The sequence below is a fragment of the Meriones unguiculatus genome, chromosome 9, assembly GCF_030254825.1.
Source record: "Meriones unguiculatus strain TT.TT164.6M chromosome 9, Bangor_MerUng_6.1, whole genome shotgun sequence".
In the NCBI taxonomy this organism is placed as follows: Eukaryota; Metazoa; Chordata; class Mammalia; order Rodentia; family Muridae; genus Meriones; species Meriones unguiculatus.
The window spans coordinates 53563873-53590667 of NC_083357.1; the positions used below are offsets into that span (position 1 = coordinate 53563873).

The 26795-nt window shown below is 41.2% G+C and overlaps 2 gene segments (V, D, J or C); both read right to left on the reverse strand.

The window, feature by feature from the left end:
- Positions 1-5140: 5140 nt before the first annotated feature.
- LOC132656466 (T cell receptor alpha variable 23/delta variable 6-like) lies at positions 5141-5724 on the reverse strand. The segment is given in 2 exon segments: positions 5141-5529; positions 5673-5724. Coding segments are annotated over 2 exon segments (441 nt in total).
- Positions 5725-19500: 13776 nt separating this feature from the next.
- LOC132656467 (T-cell receptor alpha chain V region CTL-F3-like) lies at positions 19501-20015 on the reverse strand. The segment is given in 2 exon segments: positions 19501-19853; positions 19964-20015. Coding segments are annotated over 2 exon segments (405 nt in total).
- Between the last annotated feature and the right edge of the window lie 6780 nt (positions 20016-26795).

Sequence of the window (26795 nt, forward strand, 5' to 3'; positions counted from 1 at the left end):
TTTTAATCTATTGCTCCTTGGGCAATGTGTATTTAGGCTTGTCATCCTTTTCTCATTCCCTTAGGTGGGATGCAACCAGTAATCCTATCATTACTGAGTCATTGGCCACCCTGCTCCAAGCTACCGCTCCTCATCAGAAACAAAGAAACAAAACACAAAGGAGAAGAAAAAATCCTACACATTATGTACAGCTCTTGTGCAACATTCTGGCTGATATTAAAGAAAGATGCTATCGAGTTAGAAAAAGCTGTGTCTCAATCCTGAACACCAAAAATGAGAAAAGTAAGAGCCTTCATACAAGGTTATCATGTCTGAATTGGATTGTGAAATATGTAGTCTTTCATATATGTTAACAGTAATGAAAAGTAAGTCAACCATCTTTTTCTCAGTAAAACCTTTCTTTTCTTCTATATGGGGTTCATATAGGCTTTTTCTTCATTGCAAAAATATTTTTTAGTGTGCCAGTGAACTTCCCAGTGTAGAAAATTTGTTGTTGTTTTGTTTTAGGCAGAATGTAGCTGTTATGTTGAGTGAATTCAAACTGGCAAGACTCTGTCTCACGTGCATACACAGCAGACAGATGCCACTGAATCCAACTGAGAAACTTTTAACAAGGACAATTGCAAAGAAGTTCATAGGATGTTAGTGATATGTATTTACCTTTCCTTAAAATTTGTTTCCCTTGCTGACTTTTCTGGCTTTTAGTGAAATACCAGCCTTTTTTTTTTTCAGAGTAGAGAATTTTAATTTTACATTTGTTAACAGATTTTGGTTTTTTTTTTGTATTTAGTGAGCTCTCTAAGTATTTCCCAAGCCTTGCCTTGCCTGCCTGGATTTCTCCCTCCAAAATCAGAGAGATGAACTTGCAGAAGCCGTTATTAGTTTTGAAGATTCGTTTGCTGGGTTTTTTATGTAGGAGGGTTTGATAAAATCACAGTAAGGCAATGCAGTCTCAGATCCTTACGGATTAGGGGTCCATGGGAAATTTCATGTCATTTAGTGATTATTTTGTTGAACTGGGAGCGCCATAGTGCCATGCACTAACATTTCAAAGGTCTACTCTCTATTGCTATGTAGTTGTTCTCTTCATCTTTCTGTCTGGCTGTGGTCTGAAATCTCCTCTTTCAGATATGAGACTTGCTGTGTCATGTTTACAGCTTTCATTTATTTGGCATGTTGATCTCTAACCTTTGACTACCAGTTTTAGATGTTCTTCTTTATGAAAGATGCTTCCTGGAAACACAAATAGTTGGCATTGTTTGTTAAACTAGACAGTTATTCTGTGACGTCTAATTGATGGGTCAAAGAGATTTCTTTGAAATGGGGGCTGGAACTTAGACACAATACTTAGAATCACTTGCTATATTTGCAAAAGAATCAGATTCAGTTCCTGGCATTCCATAGTAACTCATTCCCTTCAATAACTCCAATGTCAGGGAATCTAATGCCCCTTCTAGCCTCCATGAAAACCAGACATGCACACAGTACACACTTGTACATGCTGTACACTCATGTTATTAAAAATCTTTACATACACATTCAGAAACACATTTCTCAGAATTTCTTTCCCCATGTCATTTTGTTTTGGGGTGAACATAGAAAAAGCAACATTAGAAGACTTAAAGCATAGGTGATTTTTTATATTATATATTGTATAATTTATATCATAGCTCTACAGATTCAGGCTCCAAGCACATGTGATGTCAATGAGGTGCCAGCTCCATTTACCATTAACCTTCTTCTCCTCACTTATATAGCTTCTGTTTGTCTTGGGTCAAGTCTGTGTGTATCTTGTTGGCAAATGTGATGGCTTCTAAATTTCCCCAAAACTAGAGAGATTGAGGTGTGGTGGATCATCCTTCTAGACATCAATTTTCTTCTGGGTCTCGCTGTATTTTCACAAGTCCCAGTACATCCATGTGCTGCCCTCATGCAACTGTCCTTCCCAATTGCTGCTCTAGCTGACCTCAGTACCTCAGGCTCAGTACCAGATACAAAGACAAAGATTTGTGTGGATAACCCAAGAACCTCCAGTATTTCACATATGAAGTTCTTATCAGATGTCTCTGACCACTTTAATCATGATGGCTCTGCTTCTCTGAGTGTAACTTCACAAGAAAATTGTGTTCTTTACTCTTTCAGATAACTCCTCTCAGATGTGTGCTGTTGCCAATATGAATTGAAACTAACACTTTAAATTGTTGTGATGCCATATTCCCAACTGTAGGAAGCACTACACATCTTCTCTGTGATCTATTTTTAACTAAATGCTTTCAAGACAAAGTATTAAAAGAAAACCACTCATCATAACTGTTTCTGAATTGCCTAGGATGAGGTTTTACTTAGAAACTCACTACTGATGCAGACCACAGAGGAAGCATCCACAGTGAGACTTCCTGTTCAGCATGTGCAGGTGTGCTTCTAGGCTGGGCTCCTCCGATGGGCAATGCTTAAGGAGACCCAGTTTTTGTTCAGCTTGTGCTGTTACTTCAAACACTGTGGGTCACCTCCTGGAGGGCACAGAAATACATCCCCAAATCTTCTAGCTGTGAGGCTGAAATGACAAGGCTGATGGACTTGGCTGATTTCTTCAATGTGAAAGAATAGTGGCCGTTCCTTTCATTCTGAATAGAAGAAGAACTCTGGCAAATAAGGAAAATCATCTCTCCAGTAACAAGCTGCTTATACCAAAAGAGATGGTAATAGTAATAACTTGTCTCATATGAACAGTCCAGGGTGACTTCTCTGTACTGACTGCTTGTAGTTGACTGGACCTGAGTGACTTTCTGGGCCACATTGAATCCTGCAGAACAACCAGAGGAAAGAATAAAAAGCCTATCCTATGATAGTGTACACAAAGCAGTGTAGGAAAAGGGCCCCTTAAAATCCAAAGACAAACTTAACTTAAGACATTTCTGCTCACTTTTCTCCAATCCATTTCCCCCCTCATGTCAATGTAAATGGCCATTTGCTTGGGACAATACTTCCTACAAAATATCCTCAGATATATATGAAATGTCCATACCAGAGAAGGTCAAGGCCACCAACACACAGAGCAGGCTGCAGGGAGGCATGTGTCACAGGGCCCTCTGTGTGAGTGTGTCAGCTCTGTCTCAGCTCAGTGTTCAGTGTCTGAGGGCCAGGCAGTGAGCACGTGTACCTCCTGTGTTTCTTACAATGCCTTAAGCAGGAAATGTGGTTTTGTGTGATCATAAGCTACAACCTCCATGTACAGAGAGAAAAGGGTAGCTCACCACAGGCCTCTACTTGCTTCCTTGTCTGATCAGGAGCTTGAGAAAATCGATCCCTGCTGAGGGGGAAGTAGCTTTGCACACATGGGTGTTATTCAGGGAGATGATTTTGGGAACCAAAGTAAAATTCATCATGAGCTATGTGTGATATGTAGTTCACTGCAGACCATTGTCTTCTGTTATCTTCTCTCCATCCATTGTCTAATTGTCTAGTTAAGCTTAATAAAAAAAATAATTAAGTCCTCTTGGACCCATGAATTTCCCTTTGAAACACTGGTATCTGAAAGAGTCTTCCTCCTTTGCTCAATGCCAGGGTCTATCCAAATTCTGTCCCATCAGCATTCCAGAAGATCCCCATCACATTTGCTTATGCCCTGGCAAATTGTAACAGGAATAAAATAATAGTCTTCAGGGACTAAGAAGATGTTTAGTGTGTCGGTTGACAGCTGTACATCATGAGTCCCTTTGTGTGGATCTCCAGGACCCATGTAAGAATCCAGTAGCTATGGCTGCCCCTGCAGTCAGGGCTCTGAGAAGCATAGACACGAGGATCTTGGGGTCTCACTAGTCAGTCATTGATGAGCTTCAGTTTAAGTAAGAGTTCCAACAAAAAGAAATAAATAAACAAATGTGACAAAAAATGAGAGTGGTAACCATTGATGACCACTGGTTCACACACACACACACACACACCCACACACACACACACACACACACACACACACATTCATACACAGTTGGTTGGGAAGTTACAATAATTTTTAAACCCACTGCTAAAAAAAAACTTACTCTCTTTTAAAAGTTTACCGTTAAGTTGTACTCACAGGATGTGTTCTGTTCTCTCCACACAGAGAAATCTCCTTGTTACATGTCCTAGAAGTTTCTGTAACATTATACTGTCATATTCCATCTCACTTGTAAACTTTCTGTATTTTAATTTAGAAACCAGTCTCATGATAAGCATGGCAGGTCTCCCTGTGACTTGAGCATATTATATGTCTAAGATACATATAACCAGCAAGCATTAGAGTCATGTTACCACATGGGTTTGTGGTTGAATGTTTTTGTGTGTACAGCTATATCACCATTTAGAATATAGCTCTTAATCCTTGAACTGCTCTCATTATCCCAATGGAGGAAATTACCCAAAAGGCAATCAGAAGAGAAGATACAAACAAGGTCTCTGTAAGAGCTCCAGTTCTTTCTATAAGAAAAAATAGCAGGTCAACATGTACTTCAGGGAATAGTTTCTGGGATCAGAGTCACAAAACAAGAGGAAGTAGAAGAGTTCATTGGTCATATAAATTCCCAATGACGTGGTTATCAAAGGAGATTAATGTAGAAGGAAAGACTATGTGATTTCTATCCCAGAGGCCAAAGTCAAGGTCTCCTGACACTGGCTGTAACAACCACACATGAACAACTTCACTGACAAGAGTGTAGGGAACAGGGCCTTCATAATTTGTAGTTGCTGCAAACCAAACACACAGAGAACTATTTCTATAACCATGGAATAAAAGAATCCTCTAGGGACTGGGGAAGATGGATCAGAGGATAAGAGCACTGACTGCCCTTGCAAAGTTCCTGAGTTCAATTCCCAGCGACCACATGGTGGCTCACAACCATCTATAGTGAGATCTGGTGCCCTCTGCTGGTCTGCAGGCATACATGCAGACATAATACTGTATCAGTAATAAATTTTAAAAAATGAAAAAACAAATCCTCTAAACCAGTTAAGGAAATGGATCTGAAACTCCAGCTGTTCTTGAGGAGCAAACAGAGAATGTAGAAAATGCTGAGACTTCATCTTGATCTGTCTCTGGGCTGAGGGAGTCTAACCCTTAGACTCACAGTGCCCCCTGTCACCTGGTCCTGCATACCCTCTAGGCTCAGCCCCGCTGCAGGCTTTGCTGGAGCCTCAGCTGCAGGTTTGGGTCTGGGCTGCAGGTGTCTGCGAAGCACTGTGCACTTGCTGCACAGAAGTAGGTGGCTGAGTCTCCAGGCTGAGAGTCTGCGATGTGCAAGGAGAGCTGTTTGTCGCTCTTACTGAAGAAGACTGTGAATCGTCCTTCTTCCTTTTTATTGGACACTGAACGTATGGCTATCAGGAGAGCAGGGCCTTCACCAGGGAACTGCTGGTACCATGGGAAGTAGTCAAATGCGCTGTTCTCATAAGTGCAGTTCAGAACTGTGGTCCCTCCTTCCCAGACTGTCAGAGATTTCAGACTTTGTCTCACCTGCTGCTGGTCGTGTCTTTCCTTCTGCTGGCCACTCACCCCTGTGCAAGGAAACAGCAAATGGTGTTAGGTTCCTGAGGATGTACTGTCTGCTGATGGTTTCAAGACTAATGACTTGTCTGGTGCCCCAATTCCCTCCTGCCTCCAAATCAACCACATATGTGGTTTCTCCTCCATGACTCACCAGCTAGATGAAGGCCTAGGACTAAAAATAATGCTTTCAGGACCTTGTCCATTCCTCCTAGACTGAAGATTGGGGAGAACTCAGGTGGCCTTTTCTCTCCCACAGAACACTGACTCCAACTTCACAGGCACCTCAGTTCTTTCAGCTGGCTCCACCCTTCACAAGCACTCCCTAAAGCTATTTCTCACAGAGGAAGCACTTCTCCTTTGATTTCAAATTTGGTATTGCTAAAAATAGAGTCATGAGAATCACAAATCTCCTCATTATAATTCTTCCATCACACACTGATAGAAATGTGGGATAATATAGACACCCAGAATAGTGTGGATTTTCTGATAGAAAAAAGAAGAGAGTGGGAGGAAGGCAAGGAGGAAGAAAAGACAGAAAGCAGAAAGGAAGCAAGGAAGCAAGGAAGGAAGAAAGACCAATGATCCAACTAATATCACTTATGGGCATTTATCCAGGAGAAAGAGGTCGTTTCATGAGAGAGACACCTGCACGTGCATGTGTATTATAGCACCATTCGTGACTGGCAAGATGTAGACACAGCCTAGGTACCACCTGTCAACCAATGAATGGACAGAATATTGTACCTGAAGGTACAGAGTCATATTCAGCTGCAAGGAAATATGAGTTCCTGCCATCTGTAGGAAAGTGGATAGTATTGAAGGACACAATGTTAAGCAAAATAAAGCAGACCTGTAGACATACACAATATGTATGTGTTCTCATTTGTAAAAACAAATGAACTATCAAAAACAAAAGAAAAAAGGAGTAAAGAAAAAGAAAGTAGTATTTGAAAGTAGAAGTTAGACAAACCAGTAAGGGAAGTGTAACGGGGACAAAGGGAAAGGAGGGAACAACAGAGAGTGACGACAAGATGAATACAAGGAAATTGTCACATAGGCATACATTAAAATTTCACAACAAACCCAGTAATTTGTACAATTAATGTGTCTTGATAATTTTGATAATGTCATATGCCCTATGGGAGAACTGACTATAGTAGTCTACTGAATGCTTATAGTATGAATCCAACTCCTAATGTCTTCCCATCATGTCCACATAGATGAACGGAGCTCTCAGTCCTCATTAGAAACTCACTGGACTAGTCAATGGTTAGCCCTGCGCCTACTGTCAGCCACCGTGCAGAGAAGAGAGTGTGGGATGGTCAGTCCTCATGGCACATATCTACCACATGCTCTCCTCCCAAGGTTAAGGGATCATTGCAGAAGAAAAATCAGTGTTGGGACCAGAATGGTGGATGACTACAGGAAACAGTGTCTTCTGGATACAGCAGGGCAGCTGAACTTATGAAGGAGCAGTTTTGTGACAGTCTGCACAAGGCCTGTGCAAACTTAAGGCAGACAGAATCCTAGCATGGAGAGCAAGATTAGCATGAATACATCAAGCATGCTTAATCACTGAGCTGTCTTTTCAGTTCCAGATCATTTAGGGTTTATTGGATACATTAACAAAGTTCATTGAAAACAGACAATGAATTATACTATCCCATTGCCAGCTAAGGTTGTGAGTAAATGAACCAAGAAGCATATATGCTCCATTCTCTTAAGAAAAATTTCAAATTTCTTATAATCATTTGTATGTGTCCACTTACATAAGTCCATTTACAGAGATAAGTTTATTAAAATTTCATTATATTCTTATAAAAATAAACACCAGGTTAACTAAATGTAGGTAAGACTATACCTGTAAAAAGAAAGTAAAATTTAGTAGAAAGATCTACTCTGGAAAGGCTTTGGTCTTCAGATCAGTGAGGAAAGGTAGAAAATATTCTGCATCCTAGACAGGACACAGTCAAGAATGCAGCATTTCGACTACTCTCATAGCCAGTCTACATAAACATTGAGTATCTTCCTTATATGTAATATCATAGATAAAATACGAATATTAAAATCAGTTCAGCTTTCTCTGTTGATATCAACAAGGCATAGAAGTGGAAGCATAGAATAAATGAAAAAGCATTTCCTAAAGTAGAGAACCTCTGTTCTATAACAAGAGAAGTTAAAAGAATATAAGGAAGTTATATCACAGAAAGAACTTTGTTATATATGTTATATATATATATCATCACAGACCCAATTAAAAAATAAAAATATCAAAGTCCAACAGCAGACAATTGTCCATGCTCCACAGTCTCAGAGAAAGAACTGGGGATGTAGTTCAGTCAGTAGATTTTGCACCTCCAAGACCCTGGCATTGGTTGCCAGCAGGTATAAAGTGGGCATGGTGCACATACCTGAATTCCAGCTCTCAGAAGGTAGAATGGAAAGATCTGAAAATGAAGGACATTTTAATTACAAAGCAAGACTGGTGTTTGTGTCAACACCTAAAACTCTCCCCCAAAATAAAACAAAAAATAAAAATCTGTCCAAACATGTTATTCTTAAACATGCGTAGGGGAGGAGTTGTTGCTTTGTTATATTTTTTATTATTTTCTCTTTTTCCTCTCCTTTCAGCCACACATCTACCCCACATAAACTATATCCATTATCTGTAGGAGAAACATTCCATGATGCCCTGAGTGTCTCAAATCACAAATAGTTCTGAAACACACACCCACACACCCACACCCACCCCCACCCCCACCCCCACCCCCCCCCACCCCCACCCCCCCATATATATATATATATACATATATATATATATATATATATATATATATATATATTGAGCTTTCACCTGTACCTATTAAAAACTTTAACAGTTTCAATGAAAACAAGGATATATTCTTTTCTTTGGCATATCTACATTGTAGCACCAACCAGCACTGAACAGTCTTTCTAATGACACAGATGGCTGCTTGGTGAAAACAGGTCTGTGGCAAGGACAGGAGAGAGATGCTGGACAAAGATGCCCACAATCACTGGTGAGGGAGTTCTGACAGCACCAAAAATAATTTAGTTTTGTTTTGTTTTGATTTTTAATAAATGAACTGTGTGTTCCTTAATTGTTTGCTTGACGTTTTAAAGACTGTGACTGAATACAAAGACATGAAAGCTGAAAAAAACTAAAAAGAGATATAGAAGAAGTGCTATGTATTTGCTGAATGCTTGGGTGTCTTTCACACCAGGAACAGTTTCTATCTTCAACATAGACTCAACACTCAAGAACTGAAAACTGAAGCATACCAAAGGCACCTGTCTGTCTAGACAAGATGGTGAAGAAAAGGGTGTGGACACTGCTCCCAACCCAGCCAGAGAATATCCTGGTGGAGAAGAAGATTGAACTGGCTTCAATCGTGAGTAGACTTCACAGTAGAAAGGACACATAACATACATTTAGACACAGGTTTTATCAATAAAGCTGGAGAGTGAACCTAGTGAAGGTGATAAACTCAGAAATGTACACTAAAAGAGGTAATCATGGCCTTGAAGGATAGTGTGCATCTTGTAAAGTGTTCACTTGCAAATTCTTATTTTTCAACACTATGGGCCATTTACCTATACTATATCTGTTTATCCTGGGCACATAGTGTTGACAAATATCTTCCATCATGATCTCTAATTAAACTTAAGCAGCATAGACAATAATGCTTGACTTATTTAAATAGTTTTAAATCCTAGCTCTCTGAGGAGTCTGTGGAAGAGCCACAGCCTTCACCTGCTCTGAAGCAGCACTGCCCCTCAGTGGCCAAATAGGAAGGTTTTCACTCTACAGTGTCCTGAGCTTAAAAGGTGGGGGGGTGAACTCTTCCTGAGAGCATTAGAGCAGGAGAGCTGACCATGCCTCCTGCCAATGGTGGCATAGAGTGGTCTAACCTGAGCAGTGCAGGAGAGCTCCCCCTGGGTATGCTGATAAGGTAGAGCCAGTATGCTGACAGCTTAGCTACCGCAAGCCCAGATCAAGGACTTTGAATTGGCGCACCCCAAAATCTATATCATCTTGGAACTGATAGGATATTTAAAAGGGCTTGTCCTGCTGATCTAAAGCTTCAGGGTCTCCATTACACAGGACAACAAGACAACTGGGAGGATCCAATACTGATGGTGTCACAGAGAAGCCAGAGATCTCAATCCAGACCAAATGCTCACATGAACATTTGTCCGCGCAGATGTGTGGAAAGAGGGGTGTACTATGGGACACACTGTGACACACTGTACAGCTGCCATGATGAGATGTCTTCTATGCATTGTTTTTTTTTGTTTATTTTTTGTTTCCTTGCTTTTTATTCTGTGTGGGAGGTTGCAAGGGCAGAGGGTAGATATGAGGAGAGAGGAAGATGAGGAAAATTGGGCTACATGATGTGAAACTCAAGAAGAATCAGATAAAAAAAAAAAAAAAAACCTCAGGACTTGAAGAGATGCATTGAATCTTTCTCTGGAGCCAATACTTTTGAGATGGAAAGAGATTTTTTGTTTGTTGAGGTCAGCTATAGCATGATTTCTATCCTTCCCTTCTAGCATTTCCTCCATGCATCATCATGATTCCCTATCTCTCTATCTTGCCTAAAACCACTTCACTCTGGAAAATGAGAGAAGCCAATCATAAGACATAATGAAATGACAATGTTGTTATTTACAATACAGCTTTATGAAATGAATAAATGGTTAGATTTGACATAAGGTATGTTTTATTTGCCCCTTATATAAACCACTTGTACACATGATGATTATTAAGTCACAAAAAATATTTTCACTACATTTTCAATATTTCTACTATTTTGAGATTATAACATAATCTCATTTTATAAAGAGATTATATAGTTATAATATAAATTTTCCTTTTTTTATAGAACTGCCCAACTATTCCTCCTTGCTCTCCTTCAAACTTGTGGCCTCCTCTTTCATTAATTATGTTACATATGTATGTATGTATATACATGTTTATTCATAAATACACATGTAAAACATGTTCAGTCTTGATGCTGTTACGTGTAAGTATGTTTTCAGGACTGACGGATCAGTGTTGGATTACCAGTTGCTGTGTTCATCTCTGGGAAAGACTCTTTCTCTCCCTATCAGTTTTCCTTAGTTGCCAATAGTTCACTGTCTACGACAGAGGCTTTGAGCACTTTCCCCACCCACATTGGCATGGCTATGGTGACATTCCTAAAAGAAACAATTTCACAGCAAACTCTGATCCTCTGGCCCTTAACATCTTTCCTCCTGTCTACTTCAGGGTGTCCAGAGCCTGAGCAGGTGCAGGACTTACATTGCAGATATGTTCTTTGTGACTAGAACCCACAGCTCTGCATCCTGATTGGTTGTGGTTTTCTGCAATGGCCTCCATCTTTTAGTAAAGTCATGGATCTTGAAAAGGAACCTACAACCACCACTTTAGTAAACCAGATAGTCATAAACTCACTCAAAATATTTCTCCTTTTCCCATACACGTTCATTTAGACAGTCTTTTTTTTATGTTCTTTTCTATTTTAATTTTTTCTTCACAACTTAATCATTAAATTTCCCAATTGAAACCACCTCCCTCAACTCTCCCCCTCTTCCCCCTATTAAAACATGCAGGGATTCTGTGGTGGCTTGAATTTTTGTGAGTGTAAAGGGCCACATCCACCCAGCAGAAGGTTTGCATACAGGCTGCAGGTGTGTGGGGAGCACTGTGGATGACAGCACAGAGATAAGTGCCTGAGTCTGTGCTCTGGGAGGAGGAAATGTACAAAGAGCTGCGACGCTTCACAGGGACTGTCGTGGATGTCAGTCTTCCACTGTGCTTTGTTCCAGAAGGATTGGAAAGCAGGCTGAGGAGAGGTCCCCCAGGACTTTGGTGAAACCACTGCACTTGCGTTATAGCCGTGGAGGAGTTGCACTGCAGTGTTGCACTCTCTCCCTCCTGCAGAACCAAGGACACTGGACTCTGCTCCACTTGCTGCCCTTTCACCCCTGATTGGAAATCGAAAGAGAGACACAGGTGGCTGTCATTGCAGCCTTGAATGCAATGAATGCACCCCCATGTCCTCTGAGATGGTGGGAGCTCTGCAGGACCCCTGACCTGCTTTCCCCACCCCTCCATGTGCAATATCCCCTCAGGTGCCCTGAATGTGGACAGCCAGACTCACAGCAAACCTGGGTGCACAGAAGCCCCAGCAGAAAGCATAGCAGCCTCTTCATGGTGCTGGTGGGGCTGCTGGAGACAGAAGCAAGCAACCCACTCCTGGGCTGTGGGGGCTGTTGAAGTGTCTCTTCTCCTGCAGTCAGCTCCACCCAGGAACCCTGCCAAGCCAGACCCTGCTGAGTTCCCTCACAGCCTTCAGAGCCTGAAGCTCCTCCTACACCAGACCTGCCTGAGAGTCTGGGTGGAGCACAGTGGAGAAGAGGGACATTTTGACATGAGCCTGGGGTTGCGTTGTGTTAGGGAACCTGGAGCAGGAGAGGACCAAGGAGAACATGCCTCAGCTGCACACAGACCCTGCAAACTCAGGGTAACATGAGCTGATTCCCTGAACAGGTGCATGTTCAAAGAAGACCCTTGATTGGGCCCTGAAGGATGGCTCAGCAGACAAGGGTATCTGTTCTCTTTCCACGAGGCCTTAGCTCCCTTCCTAGCATGACATCAGGTGGCTCGCAGCTGCCTGTCACTCCAGCTCCAGAGCATCTGATGCTCTCCTCTGTCCTCTTCAGAACCTGTGCACAAGTGCCAAAATTTACACAGACCCACTCTCTCTCTATATATAAAAAAATCTTCATCTGTGAAATAAATTAAGTGAAATCACTGCAATAAAAAATAAAAATAAACAGGATAATATTGATAAAGTATAAGTTCATGGTTTCCTGCTTCTGAACAGTCAAGGTTTGTTCTAACTGCTGTTTAAAAACGTGACCCCATAAGGAGGAAGTAAATTGGGGAACTAGTGTGGAGGGCTGCATTGCAGAGGAGCAGGTCAAAAGCACTGTGTGCTCTGCACGTGGTGCCTTCCGGGAACACGGCACAGTGTGATCATATCAAAAGAGGAATGCAGCTTAAGTTTTCAGCAAAAGAAGATTGCTTGAGAGATGAGGCCAGTGATGAAAAGGAAAGACACAATCTCCTCAAAAAGAGCTCACAGCCAACACTATGCCCTCTAAGCCTGTCATTGTCTCAAACAGTAGTAGAGCAAGGAATGATCTCCTGCTTGGTCAACATCCTGTAGTGTAACTTGGGTAGAATTTTTACTCCTCGGTAAAAGTTTTTCAACAATGAGATCTTTTCAATGAGAAACAAATGGCAACCAAGATCTATTCCAAAGGAATGAAGCACTTCCCAAGATTCCACCCTCTCTCTGCGCTGTAGCCTTCACAGAACATGCCAGCTCCCTGACAGTACCTGAGGCTGGGACTCTGGTCTTACTCTGCAGGCCTCAGGTGGTTTGTTTCCAGCACTGCACTTGTGACTCAGGGTAGAGATTCCCCCAGCTTCCTCAGTCCTATTGTCAGAGGATTTTCAGGTGGAAAGATTTCCACCCTTCTGTACTCAGTCTGAAAGTCCTCCATGCCTGTCAGGCTGACTACCTGCTGTGACCTTCAGGAGAGGCTGAGACCCAGGTGAGGGTGTAACACACACAGGAAAGGAGCCTGATGGGTAAGGGATATGAGGTAGAATATTTGATCACACTGTGAACCCCAAGATGGTGTCATTTAGTGTAAACCTTGTTTCTAGTTGTGGTATGGCTCAGCCATAGCACACACCTTTAATCTCAGAGAGGATTAAATAAAGTCCACCACAAGACAAGGGGCAGAGTAAGCAAGCAGATGACAAATAGTGAATATAGAGAGATAAAACAGAGAGTAAGAGGAAGTCAGGAGGATAGGTAGAGAGATGCACAGGAAGGAGAGAGAAGGGAATCTCAGTTTTGGGGGTTTTGAGACAGCATGGATAATTATTTTTTTTCTCTCTTGGGATGTTGGCTGAGGAGAAAGGTCAGCTGGGTGCTTTCTCTGCCTCTCTTAGGTAGCAGACTTTCATCCAGGCATTTTCCTCCTGATTATTCATTAATAACATGAAGCCTTTGAGATTTTCTTTAAAACAACAGGATGAGCAGCTGCCCCTCAGCCCCAGAGTGGCTGCAGCACATGCGCAGATTCAGCCATCTGGTTGGGCAGCCCTGGGCTCTGCATCCTCCTGCTGCGTCAGGGCTGTGTGGACTCAGCCACAGGTGGGTTTCTGTACTGAGTGAGGCCACACATTACTCTTTCTGTGGAGATGAACTAAAGCAGAGACACACTCACAGAGTACTCCACGCTCAGGATGCTCAGTAAGGTCAGCAAGGTGAGCAGGAAGCAGCTCCCTCCTTCTGGAGATTCCCAGGAAGCAAATAAAGCCTAAAGAGTGGGAGAGGAAGACAGAGGTTGCTCTGAGCTTCAGGAGGCTTAGATACCTTCATCCTAGGGATAGCGGAGGGACAGTTAGCAAGAAATATTTTGTTTTCCTTGGCCTACCTACACCATCTGTGAAATATGTTCTGTCAGAAAACCTACTGAAACCTTGGAGGTTTTAAAAAATAAGTATTAATAATTTCATACATGACCATAATATATTCAGATCAAATCCAACACCACCACCCTGCTTCTCCTACACTTCTCCTGGAACCCACTATACCCCAGTGCCCCTGCAGAAGTCAGAGAACTAAAAATGTGGCTTCAGGGCTAATAGAGGAAAGAGCTTAAGAGATAGAGTGGTAGAGCAAAGGTAGTACAATGTCAACAGGGGGACTGGCTAAGTGGAGAGGAGGATGGCAGGTTGAGGCTGAGAAGGAAGGTTCATGAGTCTATACTGCTCTATGGAAAAGCCATTAATTCTTTAGAAAGGAGTGTCCTCTAGAGGCCCAACTGAGAAATGAAAAGTTCACAATTGTAATAACTTCCCACTGTCCTTGTTGCCTTCCCAGGGTGAATTCCAAGGCTTTCTGACCACGCACAGTAGAAGGTTTATATTTAAGTGTAAAACTTGTGAGATTTTTTTTTTAAATACAAAGTTGTGAGCAGAAATGGTTGAAAATATTTTAGTGAAAAAATTACAGAACCTTTACACATTTCAAAACAAGTGTGAGGAACTTAGTATTCAGAGCACTGTGCAGTTGCTACAGTTCTACACAACAACATGACAATGGCTGGGAAAATGATGTGATTGATGCTGCTGGGAAGTATAGATTCAAATAAACATTGTAAAAGTGCATTTTAGGAAAACATGCATGTCATGGACAATCCTCATTTGATGAACTCCAAGTCAAATTTAAGGTATGGTGAACTAAGGAATAGACTGAATTGCCTGTGCAATCTGTTGGTCTTTTTCATAAAATAAAACACAATTAAGAGTTATACACCTGCCCTATTCTAGATTCTGAACACAAGAGTAGATTATGCCATGTATGGACACCAGGGGGCAGGAGTTAGGCTCATCACCTTGCAAATCCACTACCACAGTTCTCATCCTAGCAAGGTACTTAAGAGTCAACTTCTAGCAATAAGTGCAAGTTTCTCCCTTTCTCGTGTGTGTGTGTGTGTGTGTGTGTGTGTGTGTGTGTGTGTGTGTGTGTGTGTGTGTGTGTGTGTGTAAATTAAAATGAAGTCACTGAGACTCTTAACAAGTACCATTCAATGAGGCAGTTTTTAGTCCAAATACAGAACACAAAGGACAGAACCCCTTTCACACAGATCAAAGTGCACAGCAATGAACATGGAAGAGCAAGTATCTCTGTAGAAAGATGTAGAATCTGTTGGTTAAATCCTCAAAAGTGTAACATCTAGATCTTGTGGTAGATCTATGTTCAGCATTTGGAGAAGCTTCATACTGATTTCCTTATTGGTTGTCCCCATTTGTATTCACATTAGCAATGAAAAAGTATTCTCCCTCATGCAACATTCTCAGTTTGTACCCTTGTCCTCCATTTTTATAGCCCCTCCCTGCTCCTCTTCTGTGATAAAATCTGAGCCTTGTATATAGGAACTGCATTCTGGATGTGTTAACTAGCACTAGAAAAGTTGAGACCAGGTACTCTTTGAATTTTGACCATTTGCCCATTACTGTACTATCCTCTATTTGCTTCAAAAGGAAGCTTCTTTGATGAGAAGTGAGAACTACACCTATCTTTGAATAATTATACAGAGTTAAAATCCAGTTAGAAGCCATATTGATTTAGTAAAATGGCCACAACTGGTTCTCCTCTAGTGTTTATGACATCTCCAGCCATGGGTAGTTAACTAGGCTTAGAGTATTGGGCCTTAATTCCTTCCTATTGAGCAGGCCTTATGTCCAGTAAAGTGCATAATAGTTCCCCCAAAACGAAAGTGCTACCATTGCACCTCTGTGAGCGTTCTTGCCATTGGGATCAGTGTTTTTGTTAAATTAAATTTTAATTTCTTTTTATAAATTACAGATTTTTCACTTTGTATCCCAGCTGTAGCCCTCTCCCTCATTCCCTCCCAATTGCACCCACTCTTCTTCATCTCCTCCCTTCCTCTCTCTAAGTCCACTGATAGGAAAGATCCTCCTCCCATTCCATCTGACCCTAGTTTATTAAGTCTCATCAGGACTGTCTGCATTGTCTTCCTCTGTGGCCTAACAAGGCTGTGTCTCCCTCAGGGGTCGGGGGAGGTCAGAGCCAGCCACTGAGTTCATATCAGAGACAGTCTCTGTTCCCCTTGCTAGGGAAACCCACTCAGATACTGAGCTGCCGTGGGCTTCATCTGAGCAGGAGTTCTAGGTTATATCCATGCATGTCCTTGGTTTGAGAATCAGTTTAAGACAAGCCCCTGTGCGCAGATATATTTTGTCCTTGTGGAGCTCCTGTCCTCTCCAGTTCTTACGAACTCTCTCTTCTTTCATATGATTCCCTGCACTCTGCCCAAAGTTTGGCCATGAGTCTCAGCATCTGCTTTGAAACACTGCTAGGTAGAGTCTTTCAGAGGCCCTCTATGGTAGGCTCCTGTCCTGTTTCTTGTTTTCTCCTACTTCCAAGTCCATCCCATTTGTCTTTCTAAGTAAGAATTGATCATCTTACCCCAAGTCCTCTTTCTTGTTTAGCTTCTTTAGGTATACAGATTTTAGTATGTTTATTCTATCTTATAGGTCTAGTACCCACTTATAAGTGAGTATATACCATGTGTGTGTTTCTGCTTCTTGGATACCTCACTAAGGATGATCTTTTCTAGGTCCTACCTTTTGTCTGCAAATTTCATGATTTCCTTGTTTTTAATTGCTGAGTAAGTATTCCATTGGGGGAATGTACCACAATACCTGTATCCATTCTTCAAATGAGGGACATCTGGATTGTTTCCAGGTTCTGGTTATTATGAATAAAGCTGTTATGAACATGGTTGAGCAAATGTCCTTGTTGTGTATTTAAGCATATTTTGGATATATGCCTAGGAATGCTCTCTTGAGGGAGCAGTATTCCTAGTTGTCTGAGAAAGCAACAAATTTATTCCCAAAGTGGTTGTACAAGTTCACATTCTTGCCGGCAATGGAGCATGGTTCCCCTTTTACCATAACCTTTCCAGCATGTGTTGTTACTTGAGGATTTTATCTTAGCCATTCTGAGGGGTGTAAGGTGAAATCTCAGGGTCGTTTTGATTTGCATCTCCCTGGTGGTTAAGGACATTGAGCATTTCTTTAGGTATTTCTCTGCCATTCTATATTTATCTACAGAGAATTCTCTGTTTAGCTCTGTGGGGTCATTGTTTTGATTCACAATCTTTCTATTGCTTGGTAAGATTTTCTATTGCTTTTCTCCTTTGAACTCTTGCATGAAACCTTTGGATACTGTGAGAACCTGTCATCAGAGAGGAGTCTTCAGGTCAGTTTTAGCTAAATTCCCAGAAGTCCTTGTCTAAAGTAAGTGGTATCCCTAGAAATAGGGTCTTATCTTCAAATTCTGTGCGGATAACCAAGCCAATGGCAATTATTTGGAGGAGTCTTTTGAAGCACCTAACTAACAACTTAAAAGAAGGGTTCCCAAGTCTGGAACTCGTGAAGTAGAAGTTTCTGGTTTCCTTGAAGACTCAGCTTTGTCATGTGATGTTTTGCTTTAAGCTGCACACGATGTTTACTGGAGGTGGGCTTGTGAAAGGGTACATGATGTTTTGCTATGAGCCCTCTCATGCAAAGGGACTGACTTTGGCCAGCTGAGAACATCCCTTGGTGGGGGGAGGACTCTGGGTAGAGAAGATAAATAAAAGGCCCCATGGAGGCATCCCTTTTTGGATTGACATCACAGTGTTGATCTTCATGCTTCACAAAGATAAATGTTCCAGAGAACGTCTTGGGTTAATCCATCCAAGTCTTGTGGCTTTTGCTGATTTCATGTTGCTGTTTAATATTGGCCTTTGGATTGGACTGCTGGTAACTTGAAGGCTAAGTTTGGTAATCCCCTAAAGACCCATGGACCCTTATCAGCAGGAAGGGGATAAAAAAGGCCTACAGCCCTTTTCCATACTAATCTCCTACTGAGGTTGGGGGTTGGATGGGAGGTAAAGTTGTTTAAGAACCATAAATAAAATACATTTGGTTAAATATAAGTCTACATTCTGGCTTTTATTGGATTTGACAAGCTCTCACCTAAGAGATTCTATTCTATGCTATGCCATTAGAAGTAGTTTTGGGTGTTTGGAGAAGCAATTTGACATCCCCTGGTGCTTTCTAACCAGTAAGAAAATGTGTAATTTATTGCTGATCATTGTGTATATAAACATGAATATTTCTTGAAAGGCAATGTGGTTTATTATTATTATTTCAGCTCTTTATGTGCAGAGAGATAAGTATAAGTACTAGAGCATTTTATTTTAAACCAACATTTTGTTTACAAAGTGAGATGAATCAAAACGTTGGTCTCCTTTCTCATGTTTCAGAAAAAATATGAGAGAACCCAACTCTAATCCCAGGTGAGTGCAAACACCACATCATCGGGATTGAAGCAAAGTGCACTGGCAGACAAGAATAGACTTTAAGGGGAAGGGATTTTTGGACAGAGTCTTTTATGACTAGGCTGTTTCAGACATGGTGTGTAGGAAATGGAAGGACTTGCCAACAACTGTATTTTTTGAGCAGCTTCACTAAGTGAAGGCTGTCAGGGAGCATTGTGGTTTGAATGAGAATGGCCACCATAAGCTCATTTATCAATGTTTGGCTCCCACTTTGTGGACTATTGAGGAAGGATCAGGATGTATGGCCGTGCCTGAGGAGGTATATCACTGGTGTTGGGCTTTGGAATCCCAAAGCCAAAGTCAAGCCCAGCTTCTCCCTCTCTCTGTCTCTTGCTTGTGATCAGATGTAAGCTCTCAGCTACTACTCCAGGGCCATCCTGCCTGCCTGCCTGCTCCTACACTCCCTACCATGATGATCACCTCTGAAACTGTGGTCAAGCCTCCAATGAAATGCTTTCTTTCACTAGCTGTCTTGATTATCCATGGTGTCTCTTCAAAGCAGCAGACAAATAACTAAGAGTAGAAGTTGGGGGATGCTCTGCAAAATGGACCAAGGAAAGGAAGAATCTTAATAATTTGTAGAATGAGACTGAAGCAATATTTTAAAGACTAGAGTCTATGTTTCTCATTTAAATCATAAATTTGAGGGTAATAACAAAAGATTGCTAGAGAATTTGAGTTCCTAGATTCTGTAAGACATCTTGGTAGAGATAAATCCTATGTCAGGCATTTCCTGGAGATGTTTGCTGTTAAGACTTGCAGTTAGGGAGAGAACTTTATTTCAAGGGATCACAGCCTGGGTTGTCTCTAGCACTGTCTTCCATCCTGTCCTGTCAGAATATCCACAGATCCTAGGTTTCTAGATATTTGACCTGAGACTTGATGCTGTTTTTCAGGAAGATGGTGAGCAACACTTGGAGAAAGCACACAGCCTCCCTCACAGGGCCGCTCCCCTAGGCCTCCTGCACCTGTGGTTTGTGTGCAGCTTCTCCTGAAGTCTCCCTCACTGTGTCACTCAGAGCACAGTAGTACAGGGCAGAGTCTGACAGCTGTGCTGAGGACGTCTGCAGGTGGAAGGAGCTGCTGCTCTTGTGGAGAGTGGCGTGGAACCCTCGGTGCTCTGTCCTCTTGTTGTCTGTGGAGCTCCTCAGGAGTAGCTGAGGGGCTTCATTGAGATATTGCATGTACCAGAAGAGGTAAACACCTAAGTAAGTAGTCTGATAGGTGCAGTTCAGCATCACAGGCATTCCCTCTGTGAGAGTGACCAAGCTTTCTGTCTGCATCACTGAGTCTCCATTGCTCCTTTCTAAAAAACAAACAAGGAGGAATTACTGTTCTATGTGAGGAGGAAGGATAAAGACTGCCATAGTTGTACAACAAAGACATCATTAACTCTTAGGGTAAAATGTAACTTACTGAGCATGAAGAGGAGCACAAGAACTGAACAGGTGACAGGAAGCATGTTCATAGAAGAAATGACACTTGGTCCTTGACTGCACCAGTCTCGCAGGGCAAGTCTTCTTCAGGACCTCATCAAACTCCTCACTCATGGGCAAGGACCTCTGTCTGCACAGTGAGTCTGTCATGCTAAGACACTTGAAGGAGATGTAACCCACATCTCCACATCTAAGAAAGCAACGCCCTCTGCTGATCTCCTTAAACCTGCACCACAGGTGGCTGCACAAGACACTGTGAATAAACTTGAAACCTCACCCTAAGCAGACAGGTCTCTAGCTGACACCTGTGTTATGAACCATATGTATCCTATGGTATTTAACGGGGTGGGTGTACGTAAAAGTGTACACACCCATACCTCTGATAAAATTCATCTATTTTTCTCATTATATTGGTTCTTTAGAGAATGTTATGCAATAAAATTTTATTAAACTCATCTACTCTCTCCAATTGTAACAGATCCATCCAACTTCCCTACCAACCACATTTTGTCCCTCTCTTTTTTTAAATAAGACACTTCAATTTTTGTCTTTCCAGCTGTTCTTCTCATATACTCTTAGCTTTGTTCCCTCAGTAGAGGGTGGTCTATGAACCAGGAGCTGCATTTTTAAACTGCATCTCTCTATCTCAGCAGATACAAACTGCCAACAGCTCCGTAGCTAAGGGAGGGAATGCCCACTGTCCCCATTTGTCTGATCCTTTGCTAGTCTTATGCCTGCTGCCAACCTCTGTAAGTTCATATGAGAAGCTGCATTTTTAAGTGCTTCTCAGCTATTCGAGATTCCTCTGTTGTGAATTCTCTCTTTAGCTCTTTATCCCATTTATTAATTGGATTACTTGATTGTTGGTATTTAATTTCTTAAATTCTTTGTATATTTTGGATATTAGCCCTCTGTCTGATGTACTGTTCTTGAAGAACTTTTACCCATCTCTAGGCTACCATTTTGTTCTATTGACAGTGTTCTTGGACTTACAGAAGCTTCTCAGTTTCATGAGATCCCATTTATTAACTGTTGATCTCAGAGTCTGTGTTGTTGCTGTTCTGTTCAAGAACTTGTCTCCTATGCCAATGAGTTCCAGAATTTCCCCCACTTTGTCTTTGAATAGATCTGGAATCTCTGGTTTTCTGTCAAGATCTTTGATCCACTTGGGCTTGAGTTTTGTGCAGAGTAAGGAATATAGGTGTATTTGCACTTTTCTAAATGCAGACATCCAGTACGACCAGCACCGTTTATTGAAGATGTTTTCTGTTTTCCAGTGTATGGTTTTGGCTTTTGGTAAAAAAATCAAGTGGCCTTAGGAGTGTGGGTTTATTTCCATTGATCAGTTCCATTGATCAGCCTGTCTGTTTCTATGCAAGTACCTTGCATTTTTTTTAATTCTATTGCTTGCAGTATAGCTTGAAATCAGGGATGTTGATACCACCACATGTTCTTTTATTGTACAGAATTTTTTGGGCTATCCTGCATCTTTTATTTTTCCATATAAAGATAATGGTTGCTCTTTCTCAGTCTGTAAAGAATTGTGCTGGGATTTTAATGGGTATTGCAATGAATCTGTACATGGCTTTGGGCATAATGGCCATTTTTACTATGTTAATCCTACTGATACATGAACATGGGAGATCTTTGCATCTTCTAAAATGTTCAATTTCTTTCTTCAAATACTTAAAATTCTTGTCATACAGGGCTTTCATTTCCTTGGTTAGGGTTACACCAAGATATTTTATATTATGTGTGGTTATTATGAAGGGTGTTGTTTCTCTAATTTCTTTCTCAGCCCTTTTGTCACTTTTATAAAGGAGGGATTCTGACATTTTGAGTTAATTTTTTATTCAGACACGTTACTGAAGGTGTTTATCAGCTGTAGGTGTTTTCTGGTAGAATCACGGGGTCACTTATGTATTCTATCTTATCACCTAAGAATAGTGATACCTTTTGGACCCAGAGAAGAGCATGTCTGATTGCATGCGGGTTGATGCCCCAGGTCCCGCCTCTGAGAAAAAGGTATCGGACGGGTCTGATGCTCTTTGGGTGGATGACACCTAAATGAACATCTGTACAAAGTCCCAATTTATTTCTAATATCAGAGATCAGACCTCTACTCTTGCCTGATGCGTCTAAAACAAAAAGGGGGAACTGTAGAGAGCTGCGGAATGCTATGCCTTAAAGATGGAGCTGGTTTCCGCCTTCCACCTTCCCGATGGTGAGTGCTCTCTGTCACGAACAACTCCACATTTGGCTAAGGCCGAGGATCTGGCTTGCTTCCATATACGTGGACCTATCTGCATTGCCCCCGTGGCACGCCTGGGTTGGCTACCCAGAGGCTATTTAAGCTGTGGGCTGGCTTTCCCCGGGGTCCGAGGATTGTTCAATGTTCCTCAATAAACTGCATTGAAAAAAAAAAAGCTTAAAAAATTCATTGAGTATATAAACTGCATAATTATTAAAAAAAAAAAAACAGATACTCTAAATCAATTGGAAAAAAAAGTGGGGAACAGCCTAGAACTTATTGGCACAGGAGAAAACTTCCTGAACAGAACACCAACAACACAGGCTCTAAGAGCAACAATCAATAAATGGGACCTCATGAAACTGAAAAGTTTCTGTAAATCAAAGGACACCGTCATCAAAACAAAACGACTGCCCACAGATTGGGAAAGAATCTTCACTAACCCTTTATCTGACAGAGGACTAATATCCAGTATATACAAAGAACTAAAGAAGCTGAAAAGCAGCAATCCAAGTAATACAATTAAAAAATGGGGAACAGAGCTAAACAGAGAATTCTCGACAGAGGAATATCGAATGGCAGAGAAACACTTAATGAAATGCTCATCCTCATTAGCCATCAGGGAAATGCAAATCAAAACGACCCTGAGATATCACCTTACACCCATCAGAATGGCCAAGATGAAAAACTCAAGCGACAACACATGCTGGAGAGGTTGTGGAGAAAGGGGAACCCTCCTCCACTGCTGGTGGGAATGTAAACTGGTACAGCCACTCTGGAAATCTATCTGGCGCTTTCTAAGACAATTAGGAATAGTGCTTCTTCAAGACCCAGCTATACCACTGCTAGGTATATACGCAAAGTTTTCTCAAGTACACAAAAGGGATACTTGCTCAACCATGTTTATAGCAGCTTTATTTGTAATAGCCAGAACCTGGAAATAACCCAGATGTCCATCAACTGAGGAATGGGTACAGAAATTGTGGTATTTTTACACAATGGAATACTACTCAGCAATCAAAAAGGAGGAAATCATGAAATTTGCAGGCAAATGGTGGGATCTAGAAAAGATCATTCTGAGTGAAATATTCCAGAAGGAGAAAGACAAACATGGGATATACTCACTTATATAGACCTATAAGATATGATAAACATAATGAAATCTATACACCTAAAAAAGAAAATCAAGAGAGCAGACATGGGGTAAGATGATCAATCCTCGTTTAAAAAGACAGATGGGATGTGCATTGAACATATGACAGGAGTCTACTGAGCACATCTGAAAGACTCTAACTAGCAGTGTTTTCAAAGCAAAGACTCATGACCAAACCTTTGGCAGAGTACAGGGAATCATAAGAAAGAAGGGGAGTTAGTCTGATGGGGAAAGGATAGGAGCTCCACAAGGACCAAATATACCTGGGCACAGGGTCTTTTCTGAGACTGACATTCGCCCAAGGACCATGTATGGATATAACGTAGAACCTCCCCTCAGATGTAGCCTGTGATAGCTCAGTAACCAATTGGTTTCCCAAAGTGAGGGGAACAAGGACTATTTCTAACAGGAACTCAATGACTGGCTCCTTGGCCTCTCCACCCCCCAAGGGAGGAATAGTCCTGTTAGGCCACAGAGGAGGGCTTTGCAGCCAGTCCTAAAGATATCTGATAAAAAGGATCAGATGAATGGGGAGGAGGTCCCCCCCATCAGTGGACTTGGAAAGGGGCATGGTGGAGATGAGGGAGGAAGGGAGGGACGGACTGGGAGGGAATGAGGTAGCGGGACACGGCTGGGATACACAGTTAATAAAATGTAACTGATAAGAAAAAAGAAAAGAATAGTGATACTTTGACTTCTGTTTCTTTTTTTTAACTTGTATCCCTTTTATCTCCTTTACTTGTATTATTACTCTATCTAGAACTTCAACTACCATTGTTGTAGGAGACAATTAATATTGTCTAATAATTATCTTTTAGTAAAGCTGTTCTCCTAAACAGCTGTATAACCAAATCACCTCACAGAGAATGGATTTATTTAGTTAACCTAGAACACAATGCTGGGCAATAGTTACTCCCTCCTAAACCTCCAAGCCCTCATAGTCTCCTAACATTTAGATTTCCCACATTATATTTGCTTTTTTGTGAAATCTTAGGTCTGGTTCATGCTCCAAGTCCTCCAAGATCTGTCCTCCTGCTCTGCTTTCAAGCTTGACTCTTCTCCTCTCACTCATTTCCTGCCCTCTAGCTCCTCCCCTCTTTCCTGTCCTCTGGCTCCTCTCAGCTCAACATTGTGTCTAGTTGCTTTATTTAGGCCTGTTTACACAAGAGTTGAGACAGGATGCTTAGAATAAGTATCACAATGCAATATCTGGATTGAAACCAGAGAATGGGTGGAGGAATCAGTATTTGAATGAACAAGGGTAAGGTGTATACATTTTAAAAGAACATTATACCAACATACCGTATTGAAGAGCTATAGTGAAAGCAGGCAACCTAGTGTTATCCTTGATTTTAGTGGGAATACTTTAAGTTTCTCTCCATTTAACTTGATTTTGCCTATTAGTTTGCTATATATTGGGTTTATTGTGTTTAGATATGTGGCTTGTATCCTTGATCTCTCCAAGACTTTAAACATGAAGGAGTATTGGATTTTTTTAAAGGTCTTTTCTGCATCTAATGAAATAATCATGTGGGTTTTTTCTTTTAGTCTGTTTATATGGTGTATTATGTTGCTGGATTTTTCAAATGTTGAATCCGTGCATTCCTGGGATGAAGTTTGCTTGATCATGGTAGATGGTATTTTTGATGTGTCCCCAGATTTAGTTTGCAAGTATTCTGTTGAGTATTTTTGCATCAATATTCATGAGATTGGTTTGAAATTCTCTTTCTTTGTTGAGTCTTTGTGTATTTTATGTATCAGGGTGACTGTGTTCTCATAGAATGAGTTTAGCAATCTTCCTTCTGTTTCTATATTATGGAATAGTTTGAGGTGTATTAATTTTTCTTTGAAAGTCTAGTAGAATTCTGTACTAAAACCACAGAGACATAACAAAACCAAAGGCTGTTTTTTGAGCAAATCAACAAGATAAACAAACCCTTTGCCAATCTAACTAAAAGACAAAGGGAGAGAGTCCAAATTAATAAAATTAGAAAAAAAAGGGGATATGACAACAGACACTAAAGAAATCCAAAGAATCATTAGATCATACTTCAAAAACCTGTGCACCACAACATTGGAAAATTTAAATAAAATGGTTGATTTTCTTATAGATACCACTTACCAGAGTTAAACCAAAATCGATTAAGAATTTAAATAAACTATAACCCTTAATGAAATAGAAGCAGTCATCAAAAGCCTCTCAACTGTAATTATTAAAGAGATTTTTGCTATTGTAGAGAATACCTGTTACTTTTCACTCGAATAAGAGAAATGGTGCCTGGAAGGTAAGCTTCCCCAGAGTATGAAGAGAGAAGACATTCACTTAAAGAAAAAGTTCTTAGGGAAATAGTCTTTTTGGGCACACTCTAGAAAGAGGCCATGCTGGAAAGTGTTTTCCTCAGTTTACCCTTCACACTGTTCCTCTCACTGCAGTGATAAACAGGGGCAGGCTGCAGGGAAAGCTGGCAGCAGAAGTCAGTGTCATCTGCATGGTGTTTGTTTTGAAGACATGAAGAATAGAACAGCCCTGCATCAGCAAGGCCTGCACTGAGGCTCAGAAAAAAGCGAAGGATGCCAGATGCTGTGGGGCAGAGCAGAGTCCGTGAAAACCTTGAGAGGTCGATGAGTGACATAGTGAGGATGAAACATGAATTACAATGGGACGACTGGATGTTTGAGATTCCAGGAAGAGTAAATGTAAGCTGAAAAAAGCTCAGGGATTTGAAAACTAGAGTGCATGTGTGTGCTGGAAGCAAGGATGACTAGATACTAGACATAATTCCTCATAGAAATGCCTACTTTAAAAACATATCATTTTAAATCCTACTCAGTATAACACGTGATGAACCACCACTTCCTGGAATTCGAAGAATATAAGACTCATCTCAGTGTTTCAAAGAACTATCTAGGCCTTGGGGCTGTACATGAATCCTTTAGGACCTTTCAGTAGTACTGGGCAGTCCTTCTTCATGATCTGCAAGGATACAAGACTCCTTATTGTGATATCAGAGCTTGAGGAATCTATTGTGATTGGTAATCTGAATCCTTCCTTTCAAGGGAAGAAATACAAAGTCACTACACTTGAAGGCATGTATGTAAGAATGCCCAGAAATGAACCTGGTGTTTTGTTGTTTGAATCTATGCACATGGTATTTTACTTCAATCAAAGATAGTTTGAAAAGTCAGAAGTTTTTAAAGGGTTGATAATGGGCCTTTCTTCCTGAGAAGAGGTAGGTACAGCCTCCATTCATAGGTAGGGTATGTAGGAATCAGCACTGAGAGTTGGCATTACAGCAACAGGCACATGGGCACTCTGTCTGCAGCACAGAAATAAGCAGCAGTGTGCAGCCAGGACAGGGACAAGAAACTGCTTTGAGTGGAGAACTGTGACCATCTGGGGGCCTTGAT